The 19,220-nt window shown below is 45.1% G+C and overlaps 1 protein-coding gene across 1 annotated transcript; it reads left to right on the plus strand.

The window, feature by feature from the left end:
* The first annotated feature begins 265 nt into the window (after nt 1–265).
* LOC123453539 (proteoglycan 4-like) lies at nt 266–18,715 on the plus strand. Its single transcript, XM_045130553.1, has 13 exons — nt 266–700; nt 1,343–1,491; nt 3,633–3,747; nt 4,007–4,180; nt 7,384–7,490; nt 8,865–8,920; nt 11,905–11,941; nt 12,690–12,759; nt 14,042–15,717; nt 16,151–16,296; nt 16,815–16,869; nt 18,327–18,503; nt 18,601–18,715. The coding sequence occupies exons 1-13, from the start codon at nt 266–268 to the stop codon at nt 18,713–18,715; spliced, it is 3,312 nt and encodes a 1,103-aa protein (XP_044986488.1).
* The last annotated feature ends 505 nt before the right edge of the window (nt 18,716–19,220 follow it).

Raw genomic sequence — 19,220 nt, forward strand, 5'->3', positions numbered from 1 at the left:
CGCTGTCCAGAGTTCTGCCTTCAGTGCTTCCATCTGAAGTCGTGAGTGAATTCCCTAGTTGTACAACAAATAGAGCTGAGCTAGAAAAGAATGAATAGAAGATTCATTCACGGGTGTCAGGGTGCCAGTTAGACTTTTTAAATATTTTTATTTATTTCTCTACAAGCAGAGATAGACAGATTGAATGGCCTAGCAGGGCCTACAGCCACTGGGAAAGAACTACACATGCGTGCACCCCTTCGCACCTCCCAGCACTGGACAGGCGATGTTCGTCCCCAGGGCTGTCTCCAAGAGCCTGGGGCTGCCTCGCAAGGACGCATCTCTTCACTGGATGTCAGCTACCAAGTTCCTGAGTCAGTGTGAAGCCAGTGCAGATGACTACCTGGTTGTTGGGGTCCCAGTCAACGCTGGCAAATATACCTACCAGGCAGTGAAGTCAGAGCAAGGCAGGCCCACAGGACACACTGGGTTTGGAAGAGGAAAGGAAAGGCAGAGTTGCATCACTTCAAGGGACAGAGGGACTTCTGCAGAGGCCAAGGAAGCCGCTTTGGCAGCCCAGGGGACCCTGTCGAGAGCAGATGAGCTGGCGGGCGCGGTGGCGATCCTGAAGATGCCTCTGAGCTTCGCGATGGGACTGCACCATGCTCACCTGCAGCCTTCGCTCGCCTTCCTGTGGCTCTGTCTTTCTCCTTCCGTGCAGGTTGGTGTTTTTGGGTTTGGTGAACTCATGTACAGGAAACTGGAAAGTCTACAAAACAAAATCAAGCCACCAATAATCTTAAATGCCTGACATCGTAGGTTAAAAAAAAGCTACCCAAGTGCACAGCGGGACCTGCTCCTCACACTGAAACCACTTGGCTTTGTGGGCAGAGCTGGGCAGCAAAGGATCTGCACACTTCACACACACCCCTGGCAGCTCACCTTTGCAGGGCGCCTTGTGCGCAGAGCTGACATGTGTCAGACGGGCTTGCCTCGCACTTGCTTGTGCGTGGCCGACCCTCCATGTCCTCAGTTGAGGCTGCCTGGTCACGTTCAATTGTGACATAACTTTGTTTTCCCTCGTTGCCTGGCAACCAACTGCTCCTACCATTCATTTAGTGAGTCAGGGGTCTTCCTTGAACACAGTACTTACAAAGTGTTGGCCATATTTGGTATTTCTTTAATAGTAATTACCCTGAATGTGGCCGTGAGGCCACGAAAAGCTGTGACTGATGGGGGGAGGGGGCCCGTGAGGCCCTTGACCTCTATCATGAGGAGGGCGTCAGGGTCCCGATGGAGCCCTGAGCCCCAGAGCTCCTGCACCAGCCTGTGCGGGGCTTGCTTCTGCTGGACATTCCTAAAGAGAAAGAGGCACAAAAGGCCAAAATATCTCCAGGCCTACGAGCCTGTAGGGCAGTTCCACCAAGCCGCCAGCGAAGGCTCAGTAGAGACAGTGAGGTGTCTGCTGAGGAGCGGACTATTCAGCGTCAACGACACCGACGTACAGAACAGGTAAAAGGCCCGGAGGGGCAAGGGACTGCCCGGGGGACTGGTCATCCTGGGAGAGTGGTGTCACCTGTGTGGCTGGGTTCCTCTGCACAATGTCGAGGGATGGATGGAGGTTTCCCCAGCGTTTTGGCTGCAAGTACGCACTTCCAGAAATTTGAGAGATTCTGTCTTCTCACTTTGACTGCCAGATGAGCAATCGGGTGACAGCCCTAAATCCAAGGCCCTGCAAAGGAGAAAGGAGCTCATCCTAAGCGGGAACAGTGGGCTGGGTGGGGCCTTAGTCATTCCTTCCTATCCATCCTTTCCATAGAGGTGGACAAGAGTGGAGAAGGAGGACGTGGCTGCTGGCGAAGATCCTCACACAGTCTGTGCTGCCTTGCGGTCATGAGCACATCTCATTGAGTCTTGTGTGATTATCTTTTATTTTGTATGGTAATAAATTTAAAGGAAAAAAGCCCTGCCATTCACACTCGTGAAACATGGCTGTTACAAGTAGCATTTGAATGCCAGAGATGCCAAAATGTGAGATGAAGAGCATCAGAGAATGCCTGGCAGGGTGGCCCTGGCCTGCAATGCCAGCTACTAAAAGGCTGAAGTAATGGATTGCAAGATCAAGGCCGAGATGGACAAGAAAGCAGACACTTTCTCACATTTATAATTATGATTATTTAGTGCTGGACAGATGGCTTAGTGCTTAAGGCGCTTGCCTGCAAAGCCTAAGGCCCCATGTTCTACCCTTGAGATCCCACATTAGTCAGACACACAAAGGTGAGGCAAGTGCTAGTTCGCTCACACATGTCCACTAGGTGGCCTAAGTGCCTAGGGTTCAATTTCAGTGGCTGAGGCCTTGGCACAGCAATTCTCTCTCGGTTCCTCTCGCTCACTCTCTTAAAAAATAGAAAAAACCATTTTGGTTATTTGAATACATCAATTCTTATATCTGAAATTTGAGCTATGATTCTATTTCACATAATTGGAATGTTACTTTTCTTCGCTGGTTTTTTCAAGGTAGGGTCTTGCTCTAGCCCACGCTGACCTGGAATTCACTATGTAGTTTCAGGGTAGCCTTGAACTCATGACAATTCTCCTACCTTTGCCTCCCAAGTGCTGGGATTAAAGGAATCTACCTCCACACGGGGCTCTGTGATGTCAGTTTTGTTCATAGTAGTGAATGATATTAGGTATCATATCTAACAAACACTGAACAATTAAGCATTTTAAACAAGTCTACAGGCTTTGAGTTGATCTCTTTAGACCATCACCCTAACATTCTTTAAGGTAACTACTATTTCCAGTCCCCATTTTATGGATGAAAAACATGAGTAGACCTCCTAGGGAAGCGAAGATGTACAGCAGGATTCGAATCCAAGCTTCGGTCAGTGTAAAGGCTGCTCTGTGCACGGACGCGGCACTGGTAGAGGCGTGTACTGTAAGCCCAGGACCCTGAGTCAGTATGTGGACAGGCTGTGGGGATCTCTCAGTGGCTCAGAGTGTCTCACACAAGCACGAGGGCCTGAGAAGCCTGACGGTGCTCCAGCGTGAGTCCCAGGCATCCACATAGAAGGCTGGGTGTGGGCAGATGGCCTCTAACGCCGCTCTCGTGTGGGGCAGAAACCAAAGAATTGCTGAGGTTCCTGAACACTGCGTGGTCCTGAGCCAAGGAGGCTCAGTGTCCAAGAAAAGTAGCCACGCAAGGCTGGCCAAGGTGGTTCATGCCTTTAATCCCAGCACTCATGAGACAGAGGTAGGAGGATTGCTGTGAGTTCAAGGCCAGCCCAAGACAACATAGTGAATTCCAGGCCAGCTCGGGCTACCGTGAGATCCTACCTCGGGAAGAAAAAATACATTACAGCAAGAAAAGTCAAGAAATGGAGGGGTCCCACGATGAACTCCTCCTGCCTCTACAGGAGGTTGGCACAGGGCTTTGCATCAGATGTACTTTTAACCATCCACCTCCCCACACACACAAATACACAACACTCACACTCCATACAAGCACCTGCAAGCAAAGAGTAAATAAAAATAAGAAAATTCTAACACCTTCTCTTCTGATGAAAACTAAGTGCACCCTACCTGAGTTTTATAATGGATGTGTTTTGATGTAGTGTTATATAACTTCCTAAAATGCCCTCTCATTTGCATAGAACTGCTCTGCATTACGCGTGTGCCTATGGCCACAGGGAAGTGGTCCATCTGTTACTCGACTACGAATGCACCATCAGTGTCTTCGATAACGAGCAGTGCACTCCACTTATCAAGGTAGGTAACATGCAGCAACTTCAGTGTGAGAACTTAGTCATTGCAATGCTCGAACATCAAGGAGGGGCGCCCCCCTGTGATCCCTCCCCATGAGAAGCTGGGATGAGAAGCCTGAGCTACATGAGGAGCCCTCATGTCAACTTGGGAACAAAACAAGCTGAGAGGAAAAATGAATGTCTCTCATTTATAGGGAAGTAATTGTGAAGCTAGTGGATTGTTGATCTGGATGTCTTTCAATTGGGGAACTCTTGGTCCACAGGCCAGCCAGCGGGAGTTTCATTTGTGTGTCGATACCCTGCTTACACATGGAGCTGATCCGAACGACGCAGACATGTACGGGAACACCGCGCTGCATTACGCAGCTCTGAATGATGACTTAGAACTGGCAGATCTACTGCTTGCCTACGATGCAAATATCGAGGCAAAAACAAAGGTAAGATGACCCGACTCTATTTCCACACTCATTGAAATAGGTTTGTTTTAACAAAGGCACATGCTGCTCCATTGTTCATATGTGGAATCTCCAGTGTTAACAAAGTGAAATGGTTTGAAATTTTACTCTTGACAGATTTTTCTATTTTTTTTGTTAATATTTTAGTTTTTTATTTGAGAGCGACAGACACAGAGAGAGACAGATAGAGGGAGAGAGAGAGAAAGGGCGCACCAGGGCTTCCAGCCTCTGCAAACAAATTCCAGATGCGTGCGCCCCCTTGTGCATCTGGCTAACGTGGGACCTGGGGAACCGAGCCTCGAACCGGGGTCCTTAGGCTTCACAGGCAAGCGCTTAACCGCTAAGCCATCTCTCCAGCCCCAGATTTTTCTTTTAATATTGGAACTTTTTATTTTTATTTTTTATTTTGGAGGTAGGGTCTCCCCCCACTCCAGTCTATGTGGAATTCCGTATATAGTCACAGGGTGGCCTCGAAATCATGGTGATCCTCTACCTCTGCCTCCTTAGTGCTGGGATTAAAGGCATGTGCCACCATGCCTGGCATTGGAACTTCTTAAAGACGTTTTCGTGGCTACAGCATTATTTCAATGCTTTTGTGGCAAATGATGGAAGAGACATTGAATGTTTTAAAGGTAAAACTTTGTTTAAATATGTTTTTCACCAAGGACTTTGTAATTACTGTAAAACAACACGGAACAGTCAATTATCTAAGAGTTGGGCCTTGTTTTACAACTCTAAATAAATATTTATGACAAATGGAATCCTCGTTAGCATGGATCATCATATAAAAGTGAATGATGGGCGGGAGAGATGGTTTGGAGGTCAAAGGTGCTTGCCCGGGAAGTTTGGGCACCATGTTTGACTCTCCAGATTCCGTGTAAGCCAGATGTACAACCGTGAGACAAGGGCAGGGCCACAGATGCCCACGAGGTGGCGCAAGCCTCTGGGGATCGATTGTGGTGGCTCATGCCTTTGGACAGTTCTCTCTTGTCTTTTTAAAATTAAAAAAAAAAAATCTTTGAAAGTGAATCATTTCTGAGATGAGGCTGAACTGTAAGAAGGAGTGATGAAAAACAAACAAACAAACAAAAAAACAAACTTTAGGCTCGGTGTGGTGGCACACCCTTTAATCCCAGCACACGGTAGGGAGTGGCAGATGTAGGATGATCTCCATGAGTTTCAGGCCACCCTGAGATTATATAGTGAATTACAGGTCAGCCTGCACTAGAATGCAACCCTACAGTGAAACACCAAAATAAAATAAAATAAATATCAGTATAAAACAAAATAAAAATCGATATAAGAAATCAATCAATAAAGGAAAAATAAAATAAAGCGTTTAGGAAATTGCTACTCATAGCCTTTGAATAATCAGAGGCTTTCCTTTCAAGGATGTCTTCTCTATTGTCCTCATTCATTTCAACACATTAACAAATATCAAACATGAGCCAGATTTTCTCGCTGAGGATTGTAGCAAGTTAGGAAAGGTTTTTGAATTGAAGGTGTGTGGTATCCACTCAGTGTGTCTGTGATGGTTCTCAAACCCTGCCCTCAGCAGCTTGGCAGTTTTACAGTGGGAGAAACATTCAGTTAATAAGAAGAGCCCTAAGATGGCTTCACAATGCATTGATTGAGAACGTGGGAAGATACCGGTGCAAATGGAGTGGAAGCTAATGTGTTGAAGAAATTCTTGTAGAGGGTGTTGGGCACCGTTTTCATTACACTTAGGTTGTTATCACTTGACTTTTTGCTAAAAGGAAGAGTCCACAGTCACACACTTGCTTTTCCTTAAGCATGTGGAAATGAGCACGGCAGAGGGAAATCTCAAGGGCTGTGGGCTCAACGTTGCTCATAAATACACTGATTTGCCTGTGTGCATGAAGTCCACATTTGAACTGATGGAAACTTGTAAAGAAACTTGCCATGAAAAATAGCACGCAGTCGGGCGTAGTGGTGCTCACCGTTAATCCCAGCCCTCGGGAGGCAGAGGTAGGAGGATCTTCGTGAGTTCAAGGACACCCTGAGACTACATAGCACATTCCAGGTTAGCCTGAGCTAGCAGGAGACCCCTACCTTGAATAGGCAATAATTGAATGCAGTCTCCTGTGAGTCCATGTGGCATTCTGGTGTCTTAGTAACACACACTACTTATATGGAGGGCCCACGTGAGTTCCAGGTTTCTAGGGACATGCCAGGATATTACCTCACGCCTCCTGCTTTTCCATTCCAGATATTTGACATCGTGGTTCATGATGATTGTGAAATATTGCAAGGTTATCAACTTGATTAATATTAATTTATAAAGATACATGGTTGACAGCAATGTACAGCAGTACATGAGCCTACACGTTCTGTTAGAGATTAAAATTTGGATTGAAGCCAGGCATGGTGGTGCACACCTTTACTCCCAGCTCTTGGGAGGCAGAGGTGGAGGATTGCTGTGTGGTTGAGGCCACCTTGAGATTCAGTAATGAATTCCAGGTCAGCCTGGGTTGGAATAATACCCTACTTAAATCCACCCCCCCCCAAAATAACATGGTGTGAAGCTTACAAATTAGGCCTGGATCGATGTTTCAGTGGTTAAGGAACTTGCTTGCAAACCATCACAACAGAGGCTTCCTGCTCCAGAAAGCAGATGAAGCTAGATGCAAAAATCGGCACATGCCTCTAGAGTTAGTATGCAGAGGCCTGAGGCCCTGGTGTGCCCATTCTAACTCTGTTCTCTATCATTCTCTGTTTCTAAATAAATAAGTTTTTTGTAACAAAAGATCCCATGTAGCCAGATGCACAGTGATGCATCAAAGATAAAAGGTAGCACACTGTGTTCACATAGTTGTTGTTTTAGTTGGAAAATATCATTCAAGTCCGTCAAAGTGAAATTCCTTAGAGGCAGTGGGTGTTGAGGTGAGTTCCTGAGCGAACTGGAGTGCACGTGTTGATAGTGAGCAGGGGCAGCGCACGTCCCAGCGCAGGAGCGGCCTGTGTGCAGGAGCAGCTCGGGACGAGGACGAGAGGGACTTGTGAGTTACTGTCTACACTCCTCCTTGTGTTCACGACCTCTTTCATGATCTCTACAGTTCAGTGGAGAAATGCATAAATTGTGTAAGTTGTAAATTATCTGTATTATTTTATTTTAATTATTTTATTTGTGTGCCTATTGATTGATTGATTTCTTGTTTTTGTAGGAAGGCTTCACGCCATACCTCCTTGCTCTACAGGAAAACAAAGATTTTATAGCAGAATTTTTGGAACACATGGGCGCAGATATACATGCGGAGGAGCTGCTGGATAGGTATGGTTCCCTCTTGTCAGCTCTGTGCTGTCCTGAGTGGTGGCGCTCACAGAAGTCAGAAGCAGCGAGTAGACAGAAGGAAGACTGACTCATCTCTCACGAATACAGGGGAAGCAATGCAAGGAAGGCTTAGCAAGAACAGTCACTGGTCAGATGAAGCGACAAGACATGCATAGGAGGTTCCTGTCCCTTCTCACCCTGCTGACGCGGGGTCTTTGTGCTCTGCTTTGCTGGTTAGGGAGCTGAGACTGGGAGCAGGTCACCTTCCCTTAGATCCCAGGGAACTCTCTTTCTGTGTGCTCCTTCTGCTTGTGACCCTTTCCCCTTCATTATTTTTCTACGTACAAGCTGCATACAAATTGTAGGTGCCCGAACCTCAACGCGTCTGGGGGTATTTCCCATGGCCTCACTGTTTGGGTGTGAAATACAAAGTACTGAGCACACAGAGTTGAGATCAGTCGATTCTGAGAAGACTGAGGGCTGGAGACAAAAGGAAGCCGTGCTCAGGGCTCTTAGCTTTGCTGGCGACCCCATGAGTGATGGCCCGTTGGTTGTGGCTCTCCAGAGCAGGATCACAGCCCTCTCAATGTTCATCCCAGGGGTGAAGCGCCAAGTGGATCCTAGGCACATAGAGCTGGAGCTCTCAGCTCTTGCCAGGAGAGGGGAGCAGTCGTGAGGCGTGCAGCCCGCGTGGGAGTTGTGGCAAGGGTGTGCGCTGTAAGGACTCAGCATGACAGAGTCACGGTGATTGAGCAGAGACGCAGTGAGGTTGTAGTTTCAACATCCACTCTGCAATTTCCTGATAAGAACCATCTTCAGAATGCCCAAAATGTGCTGTGATGTGAGCGTGGTGGCAGGTGAGGCTGACAGGTAGAAATGCATCTCCTCATCTCCCATACCGAGTGTGGGGGAAGCAGGCTCAGACTCCCAGAAATGCCTACGAGGGTGAGCCCCTGGTATGGTGTGGTTCTGCTGGAACCTCGGGCGATCCTTCGTTCCTTCTGAGTAATGAGAGGTACAGGGACCTGTGTGCTGTAAGGAGGGAACTCCCAGTCCCTGCAGCAGCGCAAAGAACGGCCATGGAGAGTCAAGGAGCCAGGAACGCTGAGAGCAAGAATGTGGACTCGGGGAGTGAGCGCGCTTCAGATCACCCCTGTCCTGTGTGTGTGGGTGTGTCTGCCTATGTGTGTCCTTGTGCATGCAGGTATCATACGGAGGTGTGGTTTTAAGATTTTTCCAAGGGAAAATTCTATTCCTATCTTTGACTTCAGAGGAGAAATAAGGAAAGCCATCATCAATCATTACTAATTGCTGAAGAACCCGTGATCGATTGATTTTAATAAGTGCATCCAAGTAACTATCCTTTATTTTTAGGAAACACCGTAAAATGCACCGCAGGAGGATGTGTAAGCATACAGTGCGACGTCGAGGTGAGACTGCTCTTTTGTTTTGTTTTGTTTTAATTAAGACAGAATGAGGAGAGAGAGAGTAGGAACGTGCGTGCCAGGGCCTCTAGCCACTGCAAGCAAATTCCAGATGCATGAGGTACCATGTGCATCTGGCTTGTATGGGACCTGGAGAATCGAATCTCAGTTCTTAGGCTTCTCAGGCGAGCACCTTAACCACTAAGCCATCTTTCTAGTCTCCGATTGTTTGTTTTTTTCCCCATACTGGGTGTAGTTGCAGGGCCTCAGCCATGTGAGGCCCTTGATCCCTCACTGACCCAAACCCCCAACTCTGGGGAAAAATGCTGACTTTCAGTTATGCCTGCTGCTCTGAATTTACATGGGAAAACAAAAACCGTTGTCATTATACATTTTGCTCATTTATTTATCAACTGACTGGAGTTCAAAGTGAGCTAAGTAATTCTTCCTAGATAATGCAAAGTCAGTTTTTGGTTGATTTTTAATTCCTGAAAACAATCTTAGACACATAGATACAATCACTTACAAATATGAGAAAGATTTTAAACATTTTGTATTTCTTTTGCCATTACTACAAAGAAAAAAGGGTATAAAAATGTATTTTAAATCCATTTGTATAATACATACATTTATCATGTATCTGATGATTGTTTATTACAGTGCAGTTATGATTTATCTTTGTAGTGGTTTACAATGATTGCATGTGTAAAATACAAGTTGATGACGTAATGAAGCCATGAATACCTTCAAATGGGATCTGTGGCATACCATACGATACACCATGAAACACTTTATTAATTTCTTGCTCGTTCCTACAATTACCATTGTGTGGTATAACTTTATACCTGTCAGTCTGCACAAACCATACAAGATGCTTTTCCTGAGGTCATTCGGTCACATATTGAGGTGACTATGCCTGCCTGTAATACATTATTTTTTTTTGATTTTTTGAGGTAGGGTTTTACTCTAGCCCAGGCTGACCTGGAATTCACTATGTAGGCTCAGGGTGGCCTGGAACTCACGGCGATGCTCCTACCTCTGTCTCCTGAGTGCTGGGATTAAAGGCGTGCGCCACCATGCCCGGCTGTGATACATTTTAACAGGCTCACTGAATATGTCTTTTAGATCACTCCTCCTCTTTTTTTTTTTTTGGTCTTTTCAACAAATTCAGCATAGAGACTTCTGAGCAGTCTAGGCACTGTGCCTCTCCTGAGCTGTACCTCCAGCTCCTTTTTGACCTTGCCTTCTTGTGGACTAAATTGGAATATGGTGCCTCTTATTTAACATGCCGAAAGTATACTTTTCAGGGAGATCTGCCCCGTCATGTGAGCTGAAAAAGATCACATCATGCAGGAACACACCACATTCTGCCAAGTCTGTCCCGAAAGTGTTAGTGGTAATGAAACGCTTTCGGTAACTTGCACTTTTAAAAACTGTCTAAAGAGGCGGGCGTGGTGGTGCACGCCATTAATCCCAGCACTTGGGAGGCACAGGTAGGAGGATCAGCATGAGTTTGAGGCCACACTGAGACTACATAGTTCCAGGTCAGCCTGACCAGAGGGAGACCCTACCTTGAAAAAGAAAAAAATAAAATAAAATAAAAAATAGAAAACTGTCTAAAACATCTTTCCTACCTATGTATCCACTGGAAATAAGACCAGGAAATTAATGGTGTAGATAAATCATAATAATCCTGTGCCATTCATGATGAGTATGCAGAGATTCACTGTTATGATGAGAGGGCTCATTTTCTCAGGAACCATTTTGTAAATAACACTTTCTTCACTATGTGTGGTGATCAGTACTGGCTGCTGGCTAAGGAAGTGCTCCACCACGAGCAACCTCAGCCTCGACTATTTTTTGGACAACCCTCGACTCTCGTCATTGGAAATACCAGGAAGGTCTCACTGGGTGTTTGTGTCCTTCAAATGAAGAGAGAATGAGTTATTTTCTCTTTTAGTGAGAGCCAGCTGCTGGCCTGGGACGAGCGCGTGCGTGGATCCGTGCGCTTGCTGTCAGGCGGTTCTCTGTAGGCTTGTCGCTCTGTCTCCAGTGCCTCCCTCACCATGTGTCGCTGTGAGATCACCGCTCAGCGGTCTTCACTCCAAAGGCAGCGACCCCTCCCGGAGTTCTTTTCATTGATTTATGTTTTTACTTGCACGCGTGCACAATGAAGGGAAGCCAACAGTGACTCTTGCCTCTGCAAGAGAATGTCCATGTTGCGTTATGTGACTGCAGAAAGGAAGCAGGGCTGGCAGACTTTCCAAACGAGCACCTTTCAGCACTGAACCAAATCGCCCTCAATGGTTCCTTTCAAGGGAGATTAAGTGGAAGATGAGCGTACATCAGACAGGAGCAGAGCCAGAGCGATGCACTTGTACTAGCGTCTTTCCCGAGGAGGAGTCGGGAGGGTAAGCACTCCGCCCTCCCTTGAGTTTTGCCTCACTGACAACTGGAGATTCATTTCAAACCTCTTGGTTCCTGGTCTATTTCCTGTTTTTATGCTGAGCTGCACAGTGACGTTAGTTCTCCTTCCTTGTGAGAGACTTTCACCCTGAACTGAGCAATTTCAGTGGAAGAGCTGGAGATAATTTTCTGGGGCCAACACAGAACATGAAGTGTTCCTCAAGCCTTCAAGTCCAGGAGAGCAACGTGTCATGTGCTTGACGCCCTCACCTTGGGATGGGGATTCTGCTGGTGGAGCACCTCATGTCAGGGTGACGGTGCTCAGCTAGAATGGCAGTCGTTGCCCACAGCAGCTTACTTCCACGTGTTAGTCCTTCATTCATTTCTTTCTTCTTCTTATCGTTTTTCATTCCACAATGAAATGGAAGTAAGACTTCAGGGCATTTTCACCTGCCTATTAATATTATAATGAATGGTGACACGAGATTTGTGTCTAATTATGTCCTACCACTACATCCTTCATGTAATTTCACTATGTTGCAATTTGTATTGCTGTTGTAAAATGTACTTTCCTTTCTCTTCAGAAGCAGCTCGCAGTACTTCTCCGAGCTTCTATCGCAGGTAGGATTTCTTGACCTTCAATATTGTGGAGTCATGGACAACACACAGAGGAGGCACTCTTGATCATTGGGTGTTCTTGCGGACACACATCATGCTATGTGCTTCATGTGTGTCAACTTGTAACCATCACAACAGGCTTACAAAGCATCTGTGCTTCCTGACCTGTTTTTCAAGAACTGGGTAGCTCTGAAGGGAGTGCTGGAACCTGGCTGCTCTTTTGATAACTTCATGATTTTGTTTTAGCAAGTGAGAAACTTCCTGGTCTCCGCAGCATGTTAACCACACTCCCAGGAGCGTTGTCTGCAGCAGACAGGCTCATGGTAGTGTGGGCCCCATGCCTCCATGTACAGACGTGGATCTACACTTAGTCTTCAGCAAGGAACAGACACCTGGGAGGGCCTAGTTTATCTTTCTGCCTTGCTGCAGTAAGGGCTTTGCTCTCGTTTCGATGACAAATGTGCCATGTCCATGTAGGGAGTGTTCTGGGATACCTTCAAGAGAAGAACATGATATAGACACACAGCGCAGACTCTGCCAATATGCAGCCTGTAGGTGTCCCGTATGGACCTGGTTGGTCTCTGTTGAACTTCCCGCATAGTGAACTGGTAAAGGCATAAATATCTACCAGCTTTGAAAAGGCCACTTCTACTTCATAAATGAAGACCTCTTATTGATTATGTAGAAAAGTGACCTTGTACCACACTATTTTAATAACTAAAGTTACTCATCATCCCCTGTCATTCTGAAGGGCGACCAACAGAGGTGCTCGTGATTCTGAAACTGAAAGAGACGAGCAAGACAATGACTTCAATGCCCAGGTAAAATGCACGTTCTGAAATTCATTGTTTTGTTGTGAATTTTGTTTTGGTAGTGATTAGTTTTAAAATGCGGCAGTTCTCTGCCCAGGATTGTTTATTTGCAAAGTTGTGAAGTTAACACCAATTTAATTATTTATCACTTTGATAAAATTAAATATGACTAGTACAATCATTGAAGTAGTAATGGATGAGGTAGAAAATGTTTTTGAAAGTCCATACTGTACAGGAAAATTGAGTTAGGAATACTTGTCCCACGGACAAATGGACTTTACAGGGCTTTTTACTGACATGACTCATGCCTAAATACATCTAGTAATGATTCAACCACACACATGAGCGTGCCTGTGTCTTATGCCACTCGAATGAAAGACACAGATTCTGAGGCTGAAATCATCTGGCTGACTTTAGAGGAGGAACTGAGAAATTCAACCCGTGTAAACACTTTTAATCACTGAGCCATTCCCCTCCTCTCTCCCCATTAAACCTTAATAAATCCAATCATCAATGAATGCAACTCTAGAAATTCCCTGAGTTCATTGTGGAAGAAGTTGCATTTGGTCTTTTTAATACCTTTACTCCTGTCCCCCTACACAGAGACTGAGCATGGTAGGTGACGTAGAGCACAACAGAAGGAGACACGGAAGGAAGCCTGTCGTTTGTTGAGATCCCTGAACACTCTGGTTCTTTCACTTGAGAAGAAAGAAAGCAGAATTTATTTCAAAAATCAATGATTGAATATGATAAAATCAATGTAAGGCACAAAAATGTGTTGTAGGGTTGGAGAGATGGCTTAGCAGTTATCGCATTTCTCTGCAAAGCCAAAGGACTCAGGTTCATTCCTCCAGGACCCACATAAACCAGATGCACAAGGTGGCATATGCGTGTGGAGTTTGTTTGCAATGTCTGGATACCCTAGTGCACCCATACTCTATGAATATCTGCCTATGGCTGTCTGTCCATCTCAAATAGCTAAAAATTAAAACCAACACTTTCTTCACTATAATTAAGTCACAGAAAAAAAGTGACAAGCGATAAAAGCAATGAACGGAGGCGGGCGTGATGGCGCACACCTTTAATGCTAGTATTATTGAGGTTGGGATAGGAGGATCCCCGTGAGTTTGAGGCCACCCTTAGACTACATAGTGAATTCCAGGTCAGCCTCGTGTATAGGGGGACCCTACCTGGAAAAAAACAATAACAAAATGAAAAGAGAAAAAAAAACATAGAAAAGCCATAAAACTTCTTTTTAGTGGAAAGTAACACGACGCAACTTTTATTAAAGGTTGAACGAGTGAGGAAGAAATGCTTACTTAAGGAACTGACAGGCTCAGAGAAGTTACATCGTAGAGCCTCAGCTACTGTTTCTGCTGCTGCCGACCCTGCTGCCCCTGGTTCTGGTAGCGCAGCTCCTGCCTCCTCTGCCGCTGCTGCTGATGGCACTGATCCTCCTGTTCCTGCTACTCCTGCCCCTCCTGCTTCTCCTGCCCCAACTTCTACTCCTGCCACTACTATCCCTGATGTTGACCCATTCGATTCTCCTGCTCCTTCTGCTTGTGATACTCTGGATGGTTCTGATGCTCCGGATGCACCTCATATTCCTGATGGTACCGATACTCTGCATGGTCCTGATTCTCCAGATGGTCCTGATTCTCTGGATGTTCCCAATCCTCTGCATGATCCTGATACTCCCACTGACCTTTCTGCTCCTGCTGATCATGCTCCCCTTTCTTCTCCTATATATCTGCACCTGCTCTTCCTCCTCGTCTTGCTTGTCTTCTTCCACCTGCCCCTGCCATTCCTCATGCCCCTGTTGTTCCTGCTGCTCCTAGTGATGCTTTGTCCTTACCGTCCTCATGCTCCCCTTGCCTCATCTGCACCGGACACTGCTGATGGTCCGGACACTTATGATGGTCCAGATACTCCTGATGGTGCAGACACTCCTGATGATCCAAACACTACTGATGGTCCGAATATCACTGATGGTAATGATAGTCCCAATGGTCCAGACAATTCTGATCGTCCAGCTAATGCTGATGGTCCAGACACTCCAGATGGTCCGTACATTCCTGATGGCTTGGACACTTCTGATGGTCCAGTATTTCCCGATGGTTCAAAATATCCTGATGTTCCAGACACAGCTAATGGTCCATATACTTCTGATGCTCCAGATAGTACCAATGTTTCAGAATATCCTGATGGTCTGGTCACTCATCATGGTCCAGTAACTTCCAATGCTTCAGATAACCCTGATCTTCCGGTCACTCCTGATGGTCTGGACGCTTGTGATTGTCCAGATACTATTAATGATTCAGACAATACTCATGGTCTGGTCACTCCTGCTGGTCCAGACACTCCTGATGATCTACACACTCCTGGTGGACCGGATAGTCCTGATAGTTCAGATGATCCCGATGGTCCTAACACCTGTGATGTTCCAGTTACTCATGATGGTCCGGATAACCATGATGATCCGGACACTTTGGATGGTCCAGATAATACCGTTGTATTAGATAATCCTGTTGGTCCAGACACTCCTGATGTTTCGGACACTTCTGATGGTCTGGATAAGCCTGATGGTCCAGATAATCCCGATGGTCCAGACACTCGCGATGGTCCAGACACTCCTCACAGTATGGACACTTGTGATGATCCTGATACTTCTGCTGTTCCCGATACTTCTGAGGCTCCCACTACTTCTGTTGGTTTTGAAATTTCTAATGGTTCCAGTACATCTGAGAATCCCCGTGTTTCTGATGGTCCCGATGCTCAGGATGGTCCTGATTCACCTGCACCTCCTGCTGCCCTTCTTGATCCTGCTATTACTGTGGATGCTGATGTTCCTGCCCCTCGTTCTGTTCCTGCCGATGGTCCCGCATCTCCTAAGGCTGCTGACTATGATGATGAAGAACATGCTCTAAAAGCTGTGAAAGACGTTCCAACTAAGGAGAAAAATGATAAGTAAGATGATGGCAATAATGTAGATAATTATTCTTTGCCAAGAAAATTCATTGTAATATGGGCTCATTTTTATGATGACTAATTAATAACCATGTAGATGGCTTTGCGGTTAAGGCACTTGCCTGTGAAGCATCAGAAATCCTGCTCAGATCTCCACATCCCATGTAGCCAGGAGCAATGGTGCAAACATGCAGTGTCACACATGCACACAAGGGGGCACAGGCATTTGATGCATGGTCACAGTGGCTCAAGAAACTGGTCTGCCCATTCTCTCTGTCTGTCCCTTTCTCAATCTCTCTCAAATTATAAATTACAAAACTGTTAAAATTTTAAGAAATGTGAAAATGGGAATTTTTGGAATTTTGTCAAACTGTTTTGTAAGCTTGAGGTGTAGAATTAATAGACAACATTATTCTGTTTGACTACCTTGCAGAAATGAAAGTGCTTGTCCTTTGGAGAAAGGAAACAAACATGAAATTACAAAAAGTCCATTGAAAGAATTGGTGAGAATACCAACACCTAAGACATCTACTGCAGAAATGGACACACCGAAGGGAGTGAGCGGTCATCTCGTGTCAGGTGAAGTCCAGCACACAGGGAGCAGGCTTAACGAGGGAGCTAGGGAATCCAGCCAGGAGGGTAGGCTTTCTGAGCAAGCTTCTTTAGCTTCTGACACATCTCCCAAACCTGTCGCAATCTGTTTCTTACTGTATCTACCTGATTTTATAATCATTATTTACCTAGGATTCTCTGTTAAAGTAAGATAAATGGTGTCATCTATTCACTTAGGATTGCTTTAAAAATATGTTACACACAGCCGGGAACCATGCTGCACACCTTTAGTCCCTGAACTTGGGAGGCAGATGTAGGAGGATCACTTTGAGGTCAAGGCCTCCCTGAGAATATAGTGAATTCAGGTCAGCCTGGGCTAGAGTGAGACCCTACTTCAAAAAAAAACCCTGCATATATTACACATTATACAAACATCATCAGTAGACATTTCCTCAGAATATGAATGAGGGAAGCTAAAAATGCACATTACACACACATAAAAATGACTCATATATTATTTCCTTCTCCTTTTCTCCATGATGCAGATTCCACCATCAGAATGGAACGTAATAATCAAGCATTTTCATACAAATGCCTAATGTAAGTTAAAATTAAGGACAATGATGTAGTTACAAAAGTAATTCTAGAAATGGCAAAACCTAAAGTATTGTTACAAAGAAATCCAAAAGTAGGAATAATTAAAAGGTATAATTACAGTATCCTACTGTTATTTATTTCTTGATTTGTTTTATTTATTTGAACAAGAGTGAAAGAGTCAGACATATATATATATATATATATATATATATATATATATATATATACACACACACACACACACACACATATGTACATATGTATATGTACATACACAGAGAGAGGGACAGAGAGAAAGTATGATTAGGGGTGCTAGGGCCTCCAGCCACTGAAGCTGATTTCCAGATGCATATGTCCCCTTGTGAATCAGCCTTACATGGGTCCTGAGGAATAGAACCTGTGGATTGTTTGGCTTTGCATGCAGGTGCCTTAACTGCTCAGCCATCTGTGCACTTCGCGTTATACTACTTTTAAATCCCTAAGTTGTTCTTACTGCAGAAATGAAAGGGTACACTCCCAGTACTGAGTTGATGGTGTTTTTTCATTTGTTTCTGGTTGGTTTTGGCTTTTCAAAGTAAGGTTTCTCTATAGCCCAGGCTGACCTGGAATGCATCATTTGAGGTCTCAGGGTGCCCTGAAACTCACAGTAATTATCCTATCTCTGCCTCCCAACTGCTGGGATTAAAGGAGTGTGCCACAAAACCCAACTCCATGCTACATTTCACATCATTTATATTGAACATTGTTACATTTGACAAGAAAACCAAAATATGGTGTAAATCGCTAATGCATCACTCCCGTCACTGCGTCATTTGTTATATTCAGTGAGGTCGATCCTGTGAGGGTAGCATTCACAAGTAATATGACATCGTCTCTGTTTGCATTCATCTGTTTTCTTTTCCATTGAAGTATCTAGACATCATAGGCACCATGTGTCTGGTGTCTCTTATCTCCATGGTTGATGCCCCTCATTGTTCATCCCCTTGTTTACATTGTTGTCCATGTAAAGACGTCCTTGAGCTCAGTTACAACTTCTCGCATAAGCCTCGTGTACCACATAGTATCAATTGTACCTGTGTCCATTTTATGATCAGAGAATATATCTTTCCTTGCCATTTCCTGGTAATTCTCATGTTAAAAATTCATTTAAAGATAAGTAGGTCTAGGAGAGATGACTAAGCCAATAAGGCGCTTGCCTTCAAATCCAAATGGCACAGGCACAATTCCCAGGAGCCATGTGAGCCTGCGGCAGAAGGTGGCACTTGCATCTGGAGGTCATTCGCAGTGGTTGGAGTGCGCGCCTCACCCCGTCTCTCCTACCTGCCACATGCTCTGTCTCTCTAGAACAAATGAAAACGGTTGAAAAAACAATCAGTGGAGGAGTGGAATTTTCCCCTATTGTTTTGTAATCTTCTTAGAAGAAACAGTAGAAAACATTGACTTTCATGAATCTCTTAAAGGAATGGAGCCCCCTGCCCTCTGGCAGAAGAAAAGAAAAGTGAAAATAGCAAATTCACTACAAGCGAATCCGTGTCTGCATCAACCAGCGCGGGGTCTCCTTTTGAAATGGGGACTGTGCCCGAACCGCAAGTTGACGGTAGTCACGTGTCCGGTGATCTACACCGAACTGGGAGAAGGTAAGACCACCGATTATTCCTATCCCTCAACAGGAATTGTAAACTGCTCAGTTTCTCTGGAAATTGTGCAGATTCATGTCCTCTTCATTCAAAGTAGGAGGGTGCTCAGCTCCATCCCATTGCTGAGCGGTGCAGGAAGATGGACCCCAGGCACACTGACGAGCAGGAGCGGTGATGATGGAAGTTTGGCTGTAGTGGATATTGACACCTAACACCTTTGACAATGTTTCCCCATCAACGGATTCAAGAAGTAGTTAGAAGTGAAGGGCACTGGACAACGGAGAGATTTCTTTTTATATCATTCTTTTGAGAAATGATTGCAAGCTTTGGACATGATGCAGTAGAGAAAGAAATTTGTGTTCTAATTGAACTGACATTTTATTTCCAAGTGTTAGAAATCTAGATCCAGCCAGTTTCATGCCCATGCCTATGGACATAATTCCTTACTGTATCTGTACACACATGAAAGGCAGGATCAACATGTTAGGAAAATCATGCAGTTTTCTTTTTGTGACCCTGGGGTACTCCGTTAGTATAATATTTTCCACTTCTATCCACCCATTTCCTATATAATTAATAATTTCATTGTCTTTAGAGTTGGATAAAATTCCATATGTGTGTGTATACTCAATTTCTGTCCTATCATCAGTAGATGGATGTCTAAGGAGATTTTACCCTTTAGTCTTTGTTCAAGTAGATTGGAGACCATAAGATGGA

The sequence above is a fragment of the Jaculus jaculus genome, chromosome 12 (assembly GCF_020740685.1).
Source record: "Jaculus jaculus isolate mJacJac1 chromosome 12, mJacJac1.mat.Y.cur, whole genome shotgun sequence".
NCBI lineage: Eukaryota > Metazoa > Chordata > Mammalia > Rodentia > Dipodidae > Jaculus > Jaculus jaculus.